The sequence below is a fragment of the Crocuta crocuta genome, unplaced genomic scaffold (assembly GCF_008692635.1).
Source record: "Crocuta crocuta isolate KB4526 unplaced genomic scaffold, BGI_CrCroc_1.0 scaffold9, whole genome shotgun sequence".
NCBI lineage: Eukaryota > Metazoa > Chordata > Mammalia > Carnivora > Hyaenidae > Crocuta > Crocuta crocuta.
In genome coordinates this window covers 6,087,355-6,104,384 of record NW_027551567.1, presented here as the reverse complement: position 1 = coordinate 6,104,384, position 17,030 = coordinate 6,087,355, and the positions used below count along the sequence as shown (strand labels likewise).

The 17,030-nt window shown below is 34.6% G+C and overlaps 1 protein-coding gene across 4 annotated transcripts in view; it reads right to left on the bottom strand.

Annotated features, from left to right (window-relative positions):
• Positions 1–996: 996 nt before the first annotated feature.
• The window catches only part of CEP162 (centrosomal protein 162), a 117,697-nt gene continuing 101,663 nt past the window's right edge, over positions 997–17,030 (bottom strand). For all 4 annotated transcript variants that reach the window (XM_077750295.1, XM_077750297.1, XM_077750296.1 and 1 more), the window contains 2 exons: positions 15,226–15,360; positions 997–1,983 (listed from right to left, as the gene is read on the bottom strand). In XM_077750295.1, the coding sequence (XP_077606421.1) occupies positions 1,774–1,983; positions 15,226–15,360 (345 nt within the window). In that variant the 3' untranslated portion in view covers positions 997–1,773. The remainder of the gene's footprint in view (positions 1,984–15,225; positions 15,361–17,030) is intronic.

Genomic DNA, 17,030 nt, shown 5'->3' with positions numbered 1-17,030 from the left:
ACTGATACTTTCTGGAGCTTAATTCTCCATAAAAGTCTCCCTATTCAAGATAGCCTAAGTATTATATCTTCTGTGTTCTCCTGCTAGACCCTTAAGGCAATGACTAAGGAATGGAGTATGGTTCCTGAGGTTTTTAGTTGCAACTAGTAATTCTGATAGTACTTAGGGATCTTTAGTCTGTAAACAGAATCGAATACCTGCCATGTGCACAGCTTATTCCAAAAGAAGAAAGAATCCTTATCAAAATAGGATGTACTTTTTTTCTGTAAGTAATAATCTATTTGATGTTTGCACTTCTTTGTGTTTCAGAATGAACCGTGTTTGTGCTTGGCATGAATGGCTAATGGATAGTCAAAAGGACAAAGGGAGAGATGGGTGTAGCTATAAACTAATAGGTTTGCAGATTTAAAAAACACAAAAATACACTCAATTAATAACCAAAATAGTTTATATTATAACTTAAAATCCTTTCACATAAATACAGCTACCTGAATTAATGCTTTTTCTACCATCTTAAGGACAGAAATGCTGAACATTAAGAATTTAATTGTATTCCTTATATTTCCACATTTCACATTTGCTACCCATAATTTCACCAAGACCTATTTTACCTGTCTTCTATAAAGTGTCTCACCCTTTAATTATTCCTTCTGAATTGCACTTACTGCCATATAGTAACTGAGCACCTGGAATGTGGCTAGTCGAAATGCAGTTGTGCTGACATGTAAAATATACCAGATTTTGGAGACAAAGTATGGAAAAAAATGTAAAAACTCCATTTTTATACTGATACTTAGATCAATTATATAAATTACCAAAATTAATTTCATTTGTTTCTTTTTATCTTTTTAAATGCTGCTATAAGAACGTTGAAAATTACATGTGACTCCTATTATACTTCTATCGGACAGCACAAGGTCCAAACACTTGAAAATAAGGTGGCTATGGCTTTAACTCACCAGCATTTTACATATTATCTGCTTCTGGAAATGGGCATTGTAAAAAAAAAAATAACAATCCAACTACTTCGCATGCTTCTACTTTTTTCTAATGAACATATATTATGTTTTAAATAGAGGAAGTAAAGATGTTACACTGTTTATAGTCATAAACTTGCAAAAAAGGACTAGTATTTAAGACAGGGAGCATAAAAGGTTAAAACAATGAATAAATCAAATTCCCCTTTTACATGTGAAATAAGTTTTGCACCTTTATATCAGGTGCAAAAATGAGGCACCCAGAGGTAGAAGCGGAAATCTGGGAGAACACAAGGGAGCCCACTGCTTGTACAAAGTTAGTTATTCTTGCCAAAACTGCTGTGGAAGTTCTGCTACTCTGGTGACTGTTTAAACCACTGTGCTCCCGCTCTTCTAGTTTCCATGGGCAAGAGGAGCTGTTCTTCTGGTACTATGGATTAAGAATACACACTTAGTCAAAAATCGCAGAGGATGAGCAGTTTTCTTCTTTTCATATCTAGAATTTAAGTTAGATCTTGTACAACTAATCTCACTAGTTCTAATCCTCTGACATAAGGGGACTTGTCCACAAATTACTTAAAATGTGACTGGTTAATGAATTTCAGTAAAATACAGCATCATGTGTTTTGTTTGCTTTTACTGGTTTAGGGAAATTTATTTTGTAATGTTGCTCTTGTACTGTTTGCTTTCTGGCAACATACTGGAACATTCGTTTTCAAAAGGCTTCTTCTGACAGCAGAATCCCATTCATCATCCATCATCTGGCCTTTTCTGAGGTCACAGGAAATCCCAATTGCTAGTAATACTCTGGTGCATTCACTTCATCTGCAAAAGCAACCGGCACCACCACCCCCTTCCGGTGCAGTTCTCGAAGAACATCTAATATTGAGTCTAATTCTGTGCGGAACTTGTCCAACTCACGATTCTTCAACTGTGCAAGTCTTTTCCATTTCTCAATTTCTTTGCTTTGCTCAGTTTCTACTACTTGATGAGTTTGCTGTATTATCTGCAAACAAAATAAAAAACAAACAAGACAAAAATCCATATTACTGTTGCAGTTCATAGTGGGGGTGAAGATTTAACAACCTCAGAGAGCTCAAGTGCAACAATGCTGACTGTAGCAGAGGGGAGGGTGAAGGAGAGGGAGTCGTACTTAATGGGCTCCACTGTGTCCATCAACAAGCTTGTGGATGAAGAGAGTAAGAACTGGGAATTCTCATTCTGATAGGGAGGAGTTTTAGTTTTTTTTGTTTTTTGTTTTTTTAACTCAAAGCTTTAAAAAAAAGTAGCATTCAAAGCATCAGAAATTTCTAGTATCTTGGTATGAATCCAAACACCTCCCACCAGTAGTTCCTCTGAAGATTAGAACTTTAGACACAAAACAGTTCTGATACGTAGCACATGTCATTAATACACATTAGAGCAGTAAAAGTGATGATAAAAGTACACACATGTAGCATCTATCACGTATCAGGCTTTGTTTTAAGCATTTTACATATATTAACTCCTTTAACCCTGAGAAACACTAGGAGGTGAATTCTATGTATTTATCCCACCCCCCTTCCCCACATTTACCATGTAGGGAAATAGAGGCACAGATAAGTAAAAAATAATTTGCTCAAGATTCATATACAACTGGTTAGAGGCAGAGTCAGGGTTTGCAAGCAGTCTGGCCTCAGTGTCCCTTAACTACCACACTAGACTGTCTTGCTCATGTGGGTGAATATTTTCATCTGTGAAATGAGGGTACCCTGTCCAGTGACTTATAATCTAGTTCTTACAACTTCAAAATACTTTACCATAAGAGAATTATTATTATAAACCACTAAAAGCTGGACATATAAAAACAAATAACTAGGGCAACAATCAGTAATGTTTCTAAGTATTAAATATGTTGGATCTCTCCAACATAATTTTTTTAAAGCTTTATTTATTTGAGACAAAGACAGCATGAATGGGGGAGGGGCAGGGAGAGAGGAAGAGAGAGAATCCCAAGGCAGGCTCTGTGCTGCCATCACAGAGCCCTACGTGGGGCTCAAACTCATGAAACTGTGAGATCATGACCTGAGCCGAAACCAAGAGTCGGGTGCTTAACTGAGCTACCCAAGTGCCCCTTTCCAACATACTTTTTATCTAGAATTCTGTCTGGTTATCGAATAACTTCACAATCCTAAAATAAAAGCACTGGGGAAATATTATATAAATAGGTACTTGAGTTAATCTAAATCACAAATCACAAAATGCTGTATGAATTTTCAATTCTAAGCTTTAAACATACTTTGAAAATTTTGGAGGTCTACTGAAATTTGGCATTTAACCACTTTTTTCCATTTATATTGATATAACTGACATATAACACTAAGTTTAAGGTGCAAAACGTTTGATATACATATTATGAAAATGATTACAACAATCAAGTAAGTTAACATCCATCACTTCATAGTTTAAAATTTTTTCCTTGTGATGAAAACTTAAGATTTACTTTCTTAGCAACTTTCAAATACACAATACAGATAGACAATTTAGAGCCCAGAAGTAAACCCATGCCTTTATTATGTTTTGGTATTCCTTCTATATCTAATTTGTTGAGGGTTTTTTTGTTTTGTTTTTTGTTTTGTATCATGAATAGATCCTGCATTTTGTCAAATGCTCTGCTCTTTCCGTATCTATTCAGATGATCATAGGATTTGTAACTGTCATTCAGTTAATGCGATACATCACATTTTACTGACTTGCATATACTGAACCATCCTCACATCCTAGGGATGAATCCCACTTGATCACAGTGCATGGTCCTTCTAATGTGCTGTTTAATTTGATTTGCTAACATTTTTTGAAAATTTTTGCATCTGTATTTATCTGGGATGTTGGCCTATAGTTTTTCTTTGCTTATAGTGTCCTTATCTGACTTTTTAAAAAATCTTTTTATTTATTTCTGAGAGAGAGAGAGACAGTGTGAGCAGGGGAGGGTCAGAGAGAGAGAGAGAGAGGGAGATACAGAATCTGAAGCAGGCTAGCTATGAGCCCAGAGCCTGACATGGGGCTCAAATCCACAAACTATGAGATCATGACCTGAGCTGAAGTCAGACGCTTAACCACTGAGCCACCCAGGCGCCCCCTTATCTGACTTTCTTACCAGGGTAATATGGCTTTGTAAATATGAACTTGGGAGTGTTCCCTTCTTTTTTACTTTTTGGAAGAGTTTGAGAAGAATTGGTAGAATACAACTTTCTTACACTATGCACAAAAGTAAACTCAAAATGGATGAAAGAACTAAATGTGAAACAGGAAACCATCAAAATCTTACAGGAAAACACAGACAACAGCCTCTTTGACCTCAGCCACAACAACTTGTTACTAGATATGCCTCAGGAGGCAAGGGAAACAAAAGAAAAAAGGAACTACTGGGACCTCATCAAAATAAAAGTCTTTAGTACAGTGAAGGAAACAATCAACAAAACTAAAAAGGCAGCCTACAGAATGGGAGAAGATATTTGCAAATGACCTATCTGATAATTAGTATCAATCTATAAGGAACTTATCAAACTTAACATCCTAAAAACAAATAATACAGTGAGGAAATTGGCAGAAGACATGAATAGACACTTTTCCAAAGACATTCAGAGGACTAACAGACACATGAAAAGATGTTCATTCACCATCCCTCATCATTAGAGAAATACAAATAAAACCACAATGAGATACCACCTCACACCTGTCTGGGGGGCTACAATGAACAACGGAGGAGACAACAGATGTTGCCGAGGATGTGGAGAAAGAGGATCTCTTTTGCACAGCTGGTGGGAATGCAAACTGGTGCAGCCGCTCTGGAATCCAAACAGTATGGAGGTTCCTCAAAAAATTAAAAATAGAACTACCCTATGACCCAGCAATTGCACTACTAGGTATTTATCCAAAGGATACAAAAATGCTGATTTGAAGGGGCATATTCACCGCAACGTTTATAGCAGTGCTATCAACAATAGCTAAATTATGGAAAGAGCCCAAAGGTCTATTGACTGATGAATGGATAAAGATGTGGATATACATATATACAATGAAACATTACTTAGCAATCAAAAAGAATGAAATCTTGCCATTTACAACAACGTGGATGGAACTAGAATGTATCATGCCAAGCAAAATAAGTCGGTCAGAGAAAGACAAATATAAGCATATGATTTTACTCATATATGGAATTTAAGAAACAAACCAGATGAACACACAGGAAGGGAAGGAAAAATAAGATAAAAATATGGATATACAGAGGATACAGAATAAACTGAGAAATGATGGAGGGAAAGTGGGGGGGAGATGGACTAAATGAGTGATGGGCATTAAGGAGGGCACTTGTTGAGATGAGCACTGGGTGTTATATGGAAGTGATGAATCACTGGGTTCTATTCCTGAAACCAATACTACACTGAATGTTAACTAACTTGAATTTAAATTTAAAAAAAAAAAAAAAGTGTGGTAGACTACACCTGTGAAGTCATCTGGTCCTGAGTTTCTCTTTGTTGGAGATTTTTGATTGCTGATTCTGTCTTCTTATTAGTAATTGATCTGTTCAGATTTTCTGTTTCTTAATGATTCAGACTTGGTAGGTTGTATGTTTCTAGCAATTTATTGACTTCTTATAGTTTGTCCTGTTTGTTGGCATATAGTTGTATATGGTAATCTCCTATTATCCTCTGCATTTCTCTGGTATCAGTTGTAATGTTGCCTCTTCTTTTTATGATTTTAAGTCCTCTCTTATTTCTTCATTGGTCTAGCTGATGGTTTGTCAACTTTCTCTTTTCAAAGAACCAACTCCTAGAGTTTTGTTGATCTTTTTCTATTACCTTTCTATACTCCATTTCATTTACTTTTGCTCTAATCTTTATTTCTATCCTTCTGCTAACTTTGGGATTATTTTGTTCTTCTAGTCTCTTGAGCTGGTAAGTTAAGTTGTTTGAGAATTTTTTCTTGATGTATATGCATTTATCACTACAACCTTTCCTCTTAGAACTGCTTTTGCTACTACCCAGAAGTTTTGGTATGTTGTGCTTCCATTTTCTTTTGCCTCAAATAATTATTTTACTTTTCATTTCTTCCTTGATCCATTGGTTATTTAGGAGTGTGTTGCTGAATTTCTATGTATTTGTGAATTTTCCAGTTTTCTTCTTCCTGTTGACTTCTAGTTTCCTAATATTGTGTTCAGAAAATGCACTTGCTGTGATTTCAATCTTAAAATTGCTAAGGCTTTTGTGGCCTACCATATTATCTATGCTGGAAAATTTTCCTTGAGTGCTTGAGAAGAATGTATATTTTGCTGCTGTTGGAAGGAATGTACTGTGTATGTCTGTTAGGTCCATTCTGTCTGTAGTATTGTTTAAATCCCACTGTTTCTTTACTGATTGGATGGATCTATCCATTGATATCCATTGATATCCTTTCTATGTCATTGTATTGCTATTTATTTTTCTATGCATAGGTGCTCTGATGTTGGATGCATAAATAATTACAACGGATATATCTAATTGATAGATTGACCCTTTTATCATTATAAAATTACCTTTGTCTCTTTTGGAGATTTTTAGCTTAAAATCTATTTTGTCTGGCATCATTATAGTTACTCCTGATTTCTATTAGTTACCATTTGATTGAAATACCTTTCTCTGTCCCTTCATTCAGCCTATGATGTCTGTCTTAAAACTAAAGTCTCTTGGAGGTGGCATATTGTTTGGATCTCTATTTCATCCACTTGGGAACTGTGTGGTTTGAATGGAGTATTTAATCCACAAACATTTAAAGGAATTACTGATAGATAATGATTTACTATTGCCATTTTGTTGCTTTTTGCTGCTTTGTAAATCCTATGTTGCCTGCTTCTTCCCTCCTGCAGTCATCTTTTGTGATGTGATGACTTTTTGTGGTGGTATGCTTGGACTCCTTTATCGTAATGTTTTCTGTAATTGGTACAGGTTTTTCTTTTTGGTTACCATGAAGCTTACATAAAATATAATATACAATCTAAGTGGATAATTTTATACTTTTACTCCACCCCTCCCCCATTTAGGTGATTGATGTTAAAATGAACATTTTTTATATTTTGCAACCAATAACAAATTAGTATAGTTATGGTTCTTTTTAATGTTTGTTTTTTAACTTTTATTTATTTTTATTTTTTATTAAAATTTTTTTAATGTTTTATTTATTTCTGAGAGAGAGAGAAAGAGAGAGAGAGAGAGAGAAAGCATGAGCAGGGGAGGGTCAGAGAGAGAGGGAGATACAGAATCTGAAACAGGCTCCAGGCTCTAAACTAGCTGTCAGCACAGAGCCCGACGTGGGGCTCGAACCCACGAACCATGAGATCATGACCTGAACCGAAGTTGGACGCTTAACTGACTGAACCACCCAGGCACCCCAGTTTTTAACTTTTAAACTAGAGATATAAATGAATTATGAACCACCACTACAGTATTAGTGAATCTGATTTTGACTATTTACCATTTCCAGTGAGTTTTATACCTAACATTCATACATTTTAAATACGTTAATTAGCTTCATTTTATATCCACCTGTCAAATTCCATTTAGTATTTATTTTAAGGTAGGTCTAGTGATGATGAACTTAATTAGCTTCTTCTGTTTATTGTATTGGTACAAATATATACCATTATATCAGGTTCACGTGTATGACAATGATTGATATCTGCATATACTGCAGAAAGATCACCACATAATATTAGTCTAATACCTATTATCATACATAGTTAAAAATTTGTTTTTCTAGTAAGGAGAACTTTTGAGATCTACTCTTTAACAGCTTTAAAATATATAGTTTATTAACTACAGTCACCAAACTGTATATTACATCCCTATAACTTATTTATTTTAGCTGGAAGTTTGTACCTTTGTCTCCTTATACCCATTTTGCCTACATCCCAAGTCCTACCTCTGGAAAGCACCTATCTACTGTCTATATCTATGAGCATGGCATTTAAATGTTTTTAAATTAACGTAAAAAAATTTCTGCTGGTTTGTTATTAGTGTATAGGAATGCAGCAGATTCCTGTATATTAGTTTTGTATTCAGCAACCTTAATGAATTCGTTTATTAGTTCTAATAGTTTTTTGGTAAAGTCTTTAAGGTTTCTTAAGTATTATGTCATATCATCTGCAAAAAGTGGTAGTTCCAGTTCTTCCTTTCTAATTTGGGGGCATTTTATTTCTTGACTAATTGCTCTGCTTAAGATTTCCAAAACTATTTTGAATAAATGTGGTGTGAGTGAGCTGTCCTTACCTTGTTTGTGATCTTAAAGGTAAAGCTTTCAGCTTATCACCATGGATTATGGGGATAGCTATGATTTTTTAATATGTGCATTTTATTATGTTGCGGTACCATCCCTCTATATCACTTGTTGAGTTTCTATCAGGAAAAGATGTCGAACTTTGTCAAATGCCTTTTCTGTATCCATTGAGATAATCTTATGCTTTTTACTCTTCATTTTGTTAATGAGGTGTATCACACTGATTTGTGGATGGGGAACCATCTTTGTATCTCTGGAATAAATCCAACTTGATGGTGTATGATTCTCTTATAATGTATTGCTGAATTTGACTTGATAATATTTTGTTGATGATTTCTGCATCTATGTTCATGAGGGATACTGGCCAGTGTTTTCTTGTGGCATCCTTGCAAGGTTTTGGTACCAGAGTGATGTTGGCCCTGCAAAATAAGTTTGAAAGAATTCCCTCCTCTTTTTTTGTTTGTTGGTTTGCAAATGTTTGAAAAGGACTGGTACTGATTCTTCTTTAAATGTTTTTAGAAATCACCAGGGAAGCCCTCTGGTCCCGGATGTTGTTTGTTGAGAGGTTTTTTTACTATTATTAAGGAAACTGAATTGATAATCAGTCTTTTCAGATTTTCTATTTCTTCCTGATGCCTTCTTGTTAAGTTTTATGTTCCCAGGAGTGTATTGTCCAATTTGCTGGTGTATAATTATTCATACCAGTCTCTTATCCTTTGTATTTCTGTGGTTATCAGTTGTAATGTCTCTTCTTTCATTTTGATTTCATTTATTTTAGTTTTCTCTCTTTTCTTGGTTATTCTATCTAAAGGCTTGTTAATTTTACAAAAGAACCAACTCTTAGTTTCTTTGATCTTTTTAGTTTTATTTCATTTATTTCTGCTTCTTGTTATTTCCTTCTGCCAACTTTGGGCTTCATTTATTCTTCTCTTTCTAGTTCCTTGAGGTTTAAAGTTGTCTATGTGAAATCTTTTTTGTTTCTTTATACATGAATTTATTGCTATGAACTTCTCTCAGAATTATTTTCTGCATCCTCTAAGTTTTGGTATATTGTGTTTCCATCTTCAACTGTCTGAAAATATTTTCAAATTTCTCTTTTGATTTGTTCTTTGACCAATATATTGATTGTTTTAGAGCATGTGATTTAATTACACACATTTGTGAATTCTTTTTTTTCTTGTGATTTCTAGTTTCATACCACTGTGTTTGGGGGAAACTGGCTAGATACTTCAATCTTAAATTTATTTAGCCTTGTTTCATGGACTAATATATGATCTATCCTAATATATAATGAAAATGTTCCATATATGCTTAAAAATATATATCTTTACTTTTGGATGAAATGTTCTGTATATGTTAATTCCATTGTACCCATAATGTATTGTTTTAGGCCAATGTTTCCTTAAAGAGTTTTCTGTCTGGATGATCCACCTGTTGATGTAAGTGGGGTATTAAAGTTCCCTACTTGTTGTGATGAGCACCAGGTGCTATATGTAAGTGTTGAATCACTAAATTGTACACTTAAAACTAGTATTACACTGTACGTTAACTAAATAGAATTTAATTAAAACTAAAACAACAACAACAAAAACAAAAAAAACCCACAAAAGTTCTCTACTATTTTTGTATTGCTCTTTCTCCCTTTAGGTTTGTTAGAATTTCATTTATGTATTTAAGTGCTTCTATGGTGCATTCATAATATTTGCTAGTGTTATATTTGATCACTCCTTTATCACTATGAAATGACTTTTGTTTATTACAGTTTGTTTTATAGTCAGTTTTATCTGATATAGTTAGCAAAGCTTCCTATTGGTTCCCATTTGTATGAAATACCTTTTACCCTTCCTTCACTTTGAGTCTGTTTTCTTACATGAAGTGCATCTTTAGTAGACAGCATACAGATGCCCCCCGCACTGCTTTCTTTTTTAAATCTATTTAGTTACCTATACCTTTTCATGGGAGAATTTAGTCTATTTTCATTTAAAGGAATTATTGATGAGTGTATATTTACATTCTGTTATTTTCTGGGTATTCTGTAGTTCTTCTATTCCTTTCTTTATGTGCTCTTTCTTTGTAATGTGATGTCTTAGTAGTATATTTAGACTAACTGACTTTATTTTTTGCTTTGTAGTTGACGTACAATATAGTTTCAGATATACAACATAGTATTTAATATTTACATTACAAAATGCTCATTACAATTATAGTTACTATCTGCCACTATATAATAATACTACAGTATTATTACCTATATTCCCCTTCACTATACTTTAAATATTTGTGACTTATTTATTTTGTAACTGGAAGTTTGTGTCTCTTAGTCTCCTTCACCTATTTCTCCTATTCCCCCATCAATCTCACCTCTGGCAACTAGCAATTTGTTCTCTGTATTTATGAGTCTGTTTTGTTTTTATATCCCACATGTGAGTGAAATCATACAGTATTTGTCTTTCTCAGACTTATTTCACTTAGAATAATACCCTCTAATCCCATCCATGTTGCAGCAAATGGCAAAGTTCCATTCTTCTTTACTGATGAGTAATATCCCACTATATGTATATTCCACACAAACACATGTGCATACATAGCACACTTTTTCCTACTCATCTATTGATGGACCTTAGGTTGTTTCCATATCATGGCTATTGTAAATAATGGTGCAACAAACACAGAGGTGTATATATATATTTTTTGAATGTGGTTTCATTTCCTTTAGGTAAATACCAGAAGTGAATTGCTGAATAGTATGGTACTTCTATTTTTAATTTTTTGAGGAACTTTCATATTGTTTTACATCATGAAGGGAACAACATATATTCCCACCAATAGTGCATGAGGGTTGCTTTTTCTTCACATCTTCAGCAACACCTATTATCCCTTGTATTTTTTACAGTATCCATCCTGACAGTAGGTGATATCTCATTGTACTTTTCATTTGCATTTTCCTGATTAGTGAGGTTGAGCATATTTTCATGTGTTTGTTGGTCATCTATATGTCTTTATAAAAATATTCAGGTCTACTGCTCATTTTTAAATTAGATTTTTTTGGTGTTGAGTTAGGAGTGCTTTATTTGTTGTGGATATCAACCCTTTACTGGATATATCATTTGCAAATACCTTCTTGCATTCAATAGGCTTTCTTTTCATTTTGTTTTCCTTCCTGTGCAAAAGCTTTTAATTTTATTAAAAAGTTTTTTAATGTTTGTTTATTTCTGAGAGAGACAGAGACAGCGTGAGCAGGGGAGGATCAGAGAGACAGAGGGAGATACAGACTCTGAAGCAGGCTCCAGGCTCTGAGCTAGCTGTCAGCACAGAGGCCGACACGGGGCTTGAACTCATAAACCGTGAGATCATGACCTGAGCCGAAGTCGTACGCTTAACTGACTGAGCCACCCAGTGCCCCACTTTTAATTTTTTTTAAATTACTTTTTAAAATACCTATTCTTGACAGAGCACACGTTGGGGGAGGGGCAAAGAGAGAGGGAGACAGAGGATCCAAAGTGGGCTCTGCGGTGACAGAAAGCCTGATGCGGGGCTCGAACTCAGAAGCCATGAGATCGTGACCTAAATGAAAGTTGGATGCTTAACCAGCTGAACCACTCAGGTGCCCCATGTGCAGTTTGATGAAGTCCAATGGTTTATTTTTGCTTTTGTTCTCCTTGTCTGAGGAGACCTATCCCCCCAAAACATTGCCAAGACCAATTTCCAAGAGTTTACTGTTTTTTAAAATAGTTTTATGGTTTCAGGTCTCACACTCAGGTCTTTAATACATTTTGAGGTTTGTTTGTTTTTTTAATATATGGCGTAAGATAGTGGTCATCTTATATTCTTTTGGATGCAGCTGTCTAGTTTTCCCAGCACCACTTATTAAAGAGATGATCTTACCCTCACTGCATATTCTTGTCTCCTTTGTCATAGACATATAAGCGTGGGTTCATTTCTGAGTTTTCTATTCTGTTCCATTGATCTGTGTGTCTATTTTCACGCCAGTACCATAGTGTTTTCATTGTTATAGTTTTGTAATACTGTTGGAAAACTGGCAGTGTGATGCCTACAGCTTTGTTCTTTCTCAAGACTGCTTTGACTATTTGGAGTCTTTTGTGATTACATATCAACTTTATGAATATTCTAGTTCTATGAAAAATGCTACTATTGCTATTTTGAGAGGGACTGCACGCCATCTGCAGATTTCTTTGGGTAGTATGAACATTTGAATAGTATTCCTCCAATCCATGTGTATCTTTCCATTCATTGTGTTATCTTCAAATTCTTTTCTCTATGTATTACAGTTTTCAGAGGACAGGGCTCTTAACTCTTAAACTTATTCTTATGTATGTTCTTATTTATGATGCAGTTATAAAGTGATGGTCTTAATTTCTTTTTGCTGGTTGTTAGTGTACAGAAATGCAACAGATGTCTGTATATTAATTTTGTATCCTGCAACTTTACTGAATTAATTTATTCTAATAGATTTTTGGTGGAATTTTTATGGTTTTCTATATACATTATCAGTGTTATCTGTAAATAGTGACAATGATAATTCATCCTTATCAATTTGCATGCTTTTTATTTCTTGCCTGGTTGTTGTGGCTATGACCTGTGGTACTAGCTTGGAGTAAAAGTGGTGAGGGTGGACATCCTTGTTCCTGACAATAATGAAAAAGCTAACTTTTTAGTTTTTCACCGAGGAGTTTAATATCCACTGTGGGTTTGTCCTATGTGGCCGTTCTTATGTTCCATCTATACCCAGTATTCTGAGCATTTTTATTATGAATGTATGCTGAAATTTGTCAAAGGCTTTTTTGCATCTACTGAAATCATCATATGATTTTTATCTTTCATGTTGTTAATGTGGTATTGTTTTGAAGACACTCAACCATCCTTGTATCCTTGGAATAAATCCCACCACACTATGGTGAATGATCCTTTTAATGTATTTTTGAATTCAGTTTGCTAATATTTTGTTAAGGATTTTTACATCTATGTTCATCAGGGAATTTTCTTCTTTCTGTAATTTTCTTTTTTTGCAGTGTCTCTGTTGTTGGTAGGGTAACATTGGCCTTACAGAAGAAATCTGAAAACATTCCCTCCTCTTCAGTGTTTTTTTTTTTTTTGGGGGGGGGGTGATGGGGGTTATTTTGAGGAGGATTGGTGTTAATTCTTCTTTACATGTGAATTCTTCCAAACATTTAAAGCCATCTGGTCCTAGATTTTTCTTTGCTGGGAGTTTTTGATTACCAATTTTGTTGTTGTATTGTTTTTTTTTTTTTTTTTATTTTATTTTTAGAGAACAACTTGGGGAGAGAGGCTGAGGGAAAGAGAGAGACCACATTAATCAGGTTCCACGCTCAGCATGGAGCTCCATATGGGGCTTGCTCCCATGATCCTGGGATCATGACCCGAGCAGAAACCAAGAGTCAGACATAAAACTGATTGAGCCACCTCTGCCCCACCAGTTCAATTGTTACTAGTAATTAGTTTGTTTGTTTAGATTTTCTATTTCTTCCTGATTCAATCATGGAAGATTATATATTTACAAAAATCCTTTTCTTCTAGGTTGTTCAATTTGTTGGCATATAATCTTTCACTGTAGTCTTTTATAATCCTTTGTATTTCTGTGGTGGTTATAACTCTCCCTTTTTCATTTCTTTATTTATTGAAGTCTTCTCATTTCCTTGAGGATTCTGGCTATAGGCTTATCAGTTTTATCTTTCAAAGAACCAGCTCTTAGGTTCACTGATCTTCCCTATTTTTTTCTATTACATTATTTCTGTCCTGATCTTTGTTATGTCCTTCCTTTTCTACCTTTGAGCTTTGTTGGTTTTAGTTCCTTTATGTGTAATGTTAGATTGTTTGAGATTTTTCTTCTTTGTTGAGGTAGACCTGTATAGCTGTAAAAAAAAAAAAAAATTCCCCTCATAGAACTGCTTTTGCTGTGTCTAAAAGATTTTGGAATACTGTGTTTCCATTTTCATTTGTCTCAAGGTATTTTTAAATTTCTGCTATGATTTCTTCATTGACCTATTGGTTATTTAGTAGCATCTTGATTAGTCTCCATGTATTTATGTTCTATTTCTTTTATTTTTGCAATTGATTTGTAGTTTCAGACCATCATGGTTGAAGAAGATGCTTACTTTGATTTCAAAGTTCTTAATATTCCAAAGCTTATTTTGTGGTCTAATGTGATCTATCCTAAAGATTAGTCCATATGCACTTGAAAAGAGTGTATGTGCTACTGCTATATACAGCCCATTACATCCAATAGCTGTTAAGTATATCTGGTCTAAAATTGAGGAAAGGCCCTCTGCAAGCCAGGTAAAGCGTGCTCACCATAATGAATCAGATGGACATTTAATCTTAGACTTCTGGCCTCCAGAACTGTGAGAAAATCAATTTATTTTTTAAGCAACCCAATTTACGGTATTTTGTTGCAGCAGTTCAAGCAGACCAATATACTGTTCAAGAAAAGCTAAACAGCAGCAGAAAGGCTAATGCCTAAAAACACTGTGCCCTTACTTCTGCCATTTTTAATTTCTATTTATCCATCATTAGCTGTAGTAATTGTGATATTACTAGTACTAGGCATATAATATTTTAAATGATTACATTTTAATATTACTATTTCTCACAAACATTTCTTACAAATATGAAATGGCTGGAATACAGAATATGGCTTCCAAAGACTCATTCCCTGGGTAAAATGCCTAACACTTTAGGCAGCCATCAATAATTAACAATATGATATAAGTTGGTTCTCTATTATTCCAGAGATAAGGAAAACCAAACTTCAGGTATTTGAAATTTAAAGTCCTATGTGCTCTTAAATGCTGTATTTATTCTTAATAAGATCAATATGCAATGAAACACTTTTTTGCTACTGATGGCAAAACTCCAGCAAACTAGAGGTACTTAAAACTGAAGAGCTATACAAACATGTAAATATGATTTACTACTTTACCTGCTGAAGTTCCTGCTCTCTTTGCTCATGCCTCATTTCCAACTGTTTAATTTTCTTTTCTAATCCCATGAAATGTTTCATCTCTGGGGTATGGTTTTCTCTGGCTTCTCTTAATTCTTCTAGGAGTTTTGTAATCTAAAATTGAGGTATGAAGTAAATGAAAAACTGGTAACAAGAAAAATCATTTATTTTTACCAGAATGTCTTAAGAACATTCACCACATTTTCTTTGTATAAAATGTCTCTAGGGAAGAGGCTTCTTGTTAATAAGAAAGGTATCTTGAGTTGTTAGAACAATTAATGGCTTAAATTCCCTATGTCTAGGAAGAAAAGGCTCATTTTAGCTCTGAAGTGACCTCACAACCCAGATGATTGGATCATTGCCTCCCATGTATGCCAGGCTGATTACAGCATTCAAAATGAAGGTGGGTACTGTCTGTGGTACATTCAGCTTTGCTACAAAGTATTCAACAAGGCTGATTACTTTTATGATTAATCATACATTTAAAGCACCCTACTCAGTATAGCATCCAACACACAGGGTGTTCAGTAAATATGAATCCTTTTGTCAACTACCTATAATTCTATTTGTAATCCTCTTATGGCTCTTATCACTTTATAATTTACAATAATTCATTCCACAAATACATTTATGTTTATAAAAGAGAATATACTGAACTCTTTCTGTGCTAGCGGTTATCTAAGGTCTTGAGGATACAGAGATGACCCAGTCATGGAGGTTACAGTCTAGAGTGGTACCTCCTTTTTCATACCATGGTCCACAGAGAAAATGGTGATATTTTCATGGTGCCAGTCAGTAAAATAGAGGGGCTCTGAGATAGTTTTATATTGGGCTTGGTGAGACAACTGCATTTGCTTTATACCATATACTTATGATAATTTCCTGTTAGTATCAAAAGGCAATTAACAAGTAAAACAAGTAAAACTGGCTAAAATTAACAAATTCAACCAAGTTTCCCATGGAAACACCCAGCACCTGATAATAACAACATCAGTAACACTACAAAAAGACCCAACCCCTCCCCAAACCCCTATGTTCTTCCTAAAGTAGTTTCAAATGTGAAAAAACAAACCTAAATAAATCTAAATATTTAAATGTGTGAATATTGATGGGATATCACCAGTGACCACAGAGATTTGCAGACTTCATCTGGGATGAATTGCAGAAAGGTTAGGGAGAGAGACTATAGAACATGCTGTAGTGATGAGTGCTGGGCATAAAATCTTATATGTTAAAACAATGATTACTAAAAATTATAAAACAAAACCAGTGATTGCTGAACTAAGAAAACTGTAAGAGGCAGTGTCATATACACAATGGTCAAATATCACTTTAACTTCTGTAAACTTAATTACTGAAAAGTGATTTTCAGTTTATAATGAGACATTTCCAGTCTTATGATTCACAGGGAACCTATTCCTGCTACACCAGCTGGGATGTTCTGGTCTAGTGAAAGCAGCAGTCAAGTGAATGAGAATTCTAATATGGTGTGTTGTATGGAGAGATGACCAAGTGGCAGTAAGGTGAGGAGTGGGGACTATCTAACCGGAAGCATAGCTAGGTTGCAGAACTCTTAACCAGAGGCAGCTGAGTCTGAATAAAGTCTTAAAGGATAATTAGTAGAGTCATGACACTATCATGTGCTAGGTGCTATGCTAAGTTCTTTACAGATATTGCCTTAGTTAATTTTATCAAGTTTTATAAAATGTAAGCTCCATAAGACCAGAGATTTTTCTATTTTGTTCTCAGTATTCCTAGCACATAAAGCATGCCATAGCATAGGT